At 40.5% G+C, this 5,184-nt stretch overlaps 1 protein-coding gene across 1 annotated transcript in view; it reads left to right on the top strand.

The window, feature by feature from the left end:
* LOC107298328 (serine/threonine-protein phosphatase 6 regulatory subunit 1) overlaps positions 1 to 5,184 on the top strand; it is a 52,651-nt gene that overhangs the window by 40,126 nt on the left and 7,341 nt on the right. The window contains exons 18-19 of the mRNA XM_015827701.1: positions 1,856 to 2,027; positions 2,699 to 2,769. Of these exons, the coding sequence (XP_015683187.1) occupies positions 1,856 to 2,027; positions 2,699 to 2,769 (243 nt within the window). The remainder of the gene's footprint in view (positions 1 to 1,855; positions 2,028 to 2,698; positions 2,770 to 5,184) is intronic.

Below are 5,184 nucleotides of genomic sequence, written 5' to 3'. Positions count from 1 at the left end.
TCCTCGGGGCTCCGGAGGAGTTCTCACCTACATCGTCCATATAGGACGACTCGGGAACTCAACTCCTACCCCGGGCAGCTCACCTATCCCCTTATGCCCAGGGGAAAGGTATCAAGCCGTTTGACAGCTGATGCTGGCTGTCAAACCGGCTTTTACGCGAAACAGGCGGGAGGCAGCAAACAGCTGCGACCGACGAAGTTGCCTGCCACCGGAAGTCCTCCCCTTTAAAAGTGAATTCTGAAATAAGCGTTACTCTACATTCAATAAAGTAACATGCTCGTCATTAATAAACAGTGTTTCAACTTGGCTGAGACTCGCCTTATAGGAAAGATGAGTGGCATATAAATTTAATAAATCTAGGTTTTGAAATATTTTTTGCCAGATAATTTTATAGAAAATACCCTGGTTTGATTTTTTTTAAATCGTTCACTTTTGCTGAGAGTTATAATTGTATGTTATTTTCAAGGAGTATTATCCTAGCCAAACTAGCTATTTCGTTCTTACAATTTCACTGATTCTTCTTGTCAGTATCTCTGACTTTCTTTGGCTCAAGATGCCGTTTAATCAAGTCATAAGACATATACTTGACAGTGGCAGAGAGCTTCATTCTCACATGTTCTTCCACGCAACTCTGCTGATTCGCAGTGCTCTATTTTGAATCCTTAGGAGTGTCGCCCTCTCTCTTTTAATCTGCTCTTTCCTCAGGAATGTAGCTTAATTCTGGTTTAAAATTCTTGGGAGCGAAACTTCTAAGTTTACCAGTTATAGCCACCTGCTTCTTATGCAATGCTCATTACAGATGAGTGCATGATGATGAGTATATTACAAATGAAAAAAGGAGGGACAACTGGATCTAATAACACTAGTATTAGAGGAGAAGTGACATTATGGCGCAATAAAGGAAAAATGATAACATTCCTTGAAAAACTACCAAAGTGAGGCTTTCGCCATAGTATATTGTCAAATCACCCCATTTATGAAGTTTCCCCCCTGAAGATATTGTTGAACTTAAGCTCCCATCCGCCTCACCTTTGGTCATGTTTCCCAGAGTTGCTGGGAACTGATATTTAGCAACAACAGGAGTACCACATTTTTTCACCTTTATTTATTTCATGGCTAGGAAATAATTTTCTTGAAAGTAAAAGTCTTTTGGCATAAAAATAATTGGCCCTTTTCTTGGGAAAAGCTGGTCTGGATTAGGTCTGAACATCTTTTTCTCAATCTCTGGACATTATTAGTATAATTGAAGAAAGAATAACAATGTAAGGGAATGCTGAATTAAAAAATGCCTCTTTTCCCACATTGCACCAAGATTTGATTTATACCAAGATCTTGCCAAATAGCCCAGTTTGTTAAATTATTTGCACAGAATTGTGTGTCTTGAAACTCTTCTTTTGAAATACACCTTCTGTTTTTGCTATCTTGTGAGTCAAGAAACCATAATAGCACAGAAATTCATGATTAAAGGATCAAGACAAAATTGGATTTTAGAGCAAACTTGGTATGATTTGGGCTTTCGTCCTAATCTGTATCCATATACTTTGACTTACATTTAATCAATTGAGGAAACCTTCATTTTCCTTATGCCAAAGAGACATCAGCAATTATGTTAGGATTGCACCCAGCTTTTCCCAACCATCTGTTCTCCTGGTGTGTTAAGACTTCAAGTCCCAATATATTCGTCCAATAATCATGGTAACTTCAGAATATTGAGATCTGTCATCCCAGCACATCTGGTGAGCAATAGATTGGGGGAGACTATTATAACAGTTACAGGAACAATAGTGCTAGTTATCTCCTGTAGTAAGTTCTAGCACCAGATAAATATCTCCTGTGCGAATATGGTCTTCCCTAGATCCTAGCTGGGTAGACAGGTCTGAGCCGTCCGCAAAGTCTACGAAATCCTCACAACTGGTGGCAGCTGATACAGGAGCAGCAGTGTGGGACCAACCTAACTCAGGTGCCTCCTGCTCTGGCAAAGATGAGAATTGGGCCTCCTTTCCAGAACCCGCTGTACAGCAAGAGAGGTGAGGCTTTGGAATACTTAAATGTTTAGTCATTTGGGGGGGGGGGACTGAAAGTCAATTAGACTTTTAGGATCATGTCTTTCAGGGACTGGGGCTTTCAGGCCCTTTTGTGTGCATGTGTTGGAAGCATAATGGATATTAAGGGGTAAAATGGATAAATCTTACAGGGGCTTAATTATCCTGTTTCTTATCCCCCTACACACACACATACACACACACACACACTATAGTTGCACTGCTGGGCAACATCATTTTGCCATCAAGTTTTGATGATAGAATCAAGAAGTGTGCTGGAAGCTAAATGTCATTGATCAGAGTTTGCTCATTTCTGCCAGTGGGTGTCAGGCAAACAGAATTGGAAGTGATGAGAAGAGGAGCTTGGAGGAGAAACAACAAATTCAGTGGCTCACACTAGAGCCTACACAATCATTTTAAAGCAGCAAAAGAGGGAATTTTGGGACTTTTTTCTTGTTGTTTGGTCACGAAGTCAGCTAGATATTTAGATCTGGCATTTTTATATCCACCTATCAAGTCCTTCTCAAGGACAACGGATAGGCAGATGTTGTGGTTAATAATATTAAAGGCATCATCTTAGGATATAAGCTGTTCCAAGGAAAACATTTTGCAATTGACTGATGGTAATTTTGTCAATTATTATTTTGTTTTGCTAGTTCTAAAGTGCTCACAGAGCCAGCCATCCTCTCTCAGGAAGTGGCACAAAATAATGGGTCCCAAGTAGAAGGTGAGCATCACTGATTCTTCAGAAACGGTTTTATTGTGTCCAAAAATCAATGTGATTTATTCATACAAAATTATGTCATAGAAAACCCTAGGGAAAAGTACATACTGGGACAAAAATGAGTGCATATGAATTTTCACCAGAGGGATAAATAAATATAAAGGCTGGTGTTGAAGCAGTCAAAGCTAACAGTCTCAGGAGAATAAGAATCTGAACAAAGACAACAGTGACATTCACTCAACCTACCATATTACTTTTCTACAAATCAGCAGTTTATAGGGGTTTTTTTATCCTTCTGTCAACAGAACTGGAAAACACACACACACAAAAATAGCGAAATACTCAGGAACATTTTAGTTTGGAGACTTTTAGTTTGTGAAAAATTGTCTCCAGGGAAGACATTCTAAAGGTGTATCGAGAAAATTGATGTCATTTTCCGTAATACTAAAACTATGGGATAATCTAACAAAGCTGAACATTGGGAAGAACTGAGCAAATATGAACAAATATTATTATTGTCTTCACATGCAGCATAATAACACTATGGAATTTGCTATCACAAATGTAGCCTTAGTTGGCAATTTAGACTGCTACTGTGTATAAAGTTCCCAACAGTTCCTAATCATAATATTACCTCCAGCATCAAATACTATACACTATGTGTTCAAAATGGACAGTGATATATAGATATAGATATATATATGTTCAAAGTCAGTCAATAGACGTGAGTACCAGGGAATACAATAAATAATTTAATAATAATAATTTAGAGATAAAAGTTCTTAAGAATATTAAAAACCTTTAAAGCACATAGAAATCAATAAAAGTGCCTAGCTTTCGTCGGCATCTGCTGACATCTTCAGGGCTTAGAATGCTGGTCAATGGGAAAGTCCCTTTATAGGTTTAATTAGGGCGTGTGCACGACTCTTCGATCTCGTCACTGGGCCGGTTATACTAGAATGTACTCCAGGTACCGAGTTCTTACTAAGAAGGGAGGAAACCATAACCCCCGATCACTGTATTAACAGCTCGGTTGGAATTGGTCAGGAGGTGAATGGAAGGAGGGGGAGGGTTGATTCTCCTTCCCTCACTTCTAATAACAAAGAGGATGGGAGAAAGCGGATTGGAGCTACGATCACTCGGTCATGGGCAAGAAATAGGGAAATACCCACATCAGTAGAAGATAATCCCCAAGAGATTGACATACGGACATCGAACCGAAGAAAGGGGAGTGCAACGGTGATTAGGTTAAATACCCTAACAAACGGCAATAAACATAGAGAGAAGAGGTGCGAAGGGGAGGGGGGACAACAGCGCTGTGCATTAGAACAGCCTAGAGGGAGCAGAAAAGAAAACAAGGCTAATGGACAAGACAGGAAATTGGAAGACATGATTACACAAAGAAGGGGAGTAGAGGCTCTACCTGCGCTAAACCTCCAAGAAAGGACATCCCCTGCTATTACTTACAGATACGGATCGTGCGGGAAGGACAACTTCTAGTAAGAACTCGGTGCCTGGAGTACATTCTAGTATAACCGGCCCAGTGACGAGATCGAAGAGTCGTGCACACACCCTAATTAAACCTATAAAGGGACTTTCCCATTGACCAGCATTCTAAGCCCTGAAGATGTCAGCAGATGCCGACGAAAGCTAGGCACTTTTATTGATTTCTATGTGCTTTAAAGGTTTTTAATATTCTTAAGAACTTTTATCTCTAAATTATTATTATTAAATTATTTATTGTATTCCCTGGTGCTCACGTCTATTGACTGACTTTGAACATGGATATACCCGGGGATCACATTTTTAAAGTAATTTCATATATATGAAATATATATATATATATATGTAGGTCTTTAGTTATTCGGGTTTTCTCCCGCGTAGAATTAGAAGTGTCTTGGCGACGTTTCGACGTTTCGACGTTTCGACGAAGTCACATTCGTCATCTTCAGGCTGGTGTCTTCAGCTTCGTGCTTCTGGGAGTAGTGTGTGTGATCGCAGTTGTTTCTTCCTTTTAACTGCCAGTGGGGTTTGAGCTGATTGGGTGGGAGCTTGGCTGTGTTCTGATTGGGTGGAGGTGTGTTCTGATTGGTTAAGGAGCTTCGCTGTGCTCTGATTGGATGGGGGGTTGGCTGTGCTCTGATTGGCTGGGGAAGTGTTCTGTTTGGGTGGGGGCTTTGTTGTGCTCAGGTTAGTTTGAGTTGCAGGGGGATTTGAGCTGGTGAGCTTCATTGCTGTTGTTTGGCTTCGTGTTTGTGGTCGTGCCACATCTTTATGGTGGGTGTCAGTTTGCTTCATGTATGGATTGGAGGGGTTTAAAGTGGCTAATGATGCAGCTGTGGACTGGCTTCTAGTTTGTGGTCGTGCCTCATCATCTGTGTGGGTTTGGGTTTGCTTTTTGCGTGGATGTGTGGTGGT

This window comes from Protobothrops mucrosquamatus, unplaced genomic scaffold (genome assembly GCF_001527695.2).
Source record: "Protobothrops mucrosquamatus isolate PMUCROS unplaced genomic scaffold, P.Mucros_1.0 scaffold3884, whole genome shotgun sequence".
NCBI lineage: Eukaryota > Metazoa > Chordata > Lepidosauria > Squamata > Viperidae > Protobothrops > Protobothrops mucrosquamatus.
Note: the sequence above shows the minus strand (reverse complement) of the source record. Positions and strands in the feature narration are given on the sequence as shown.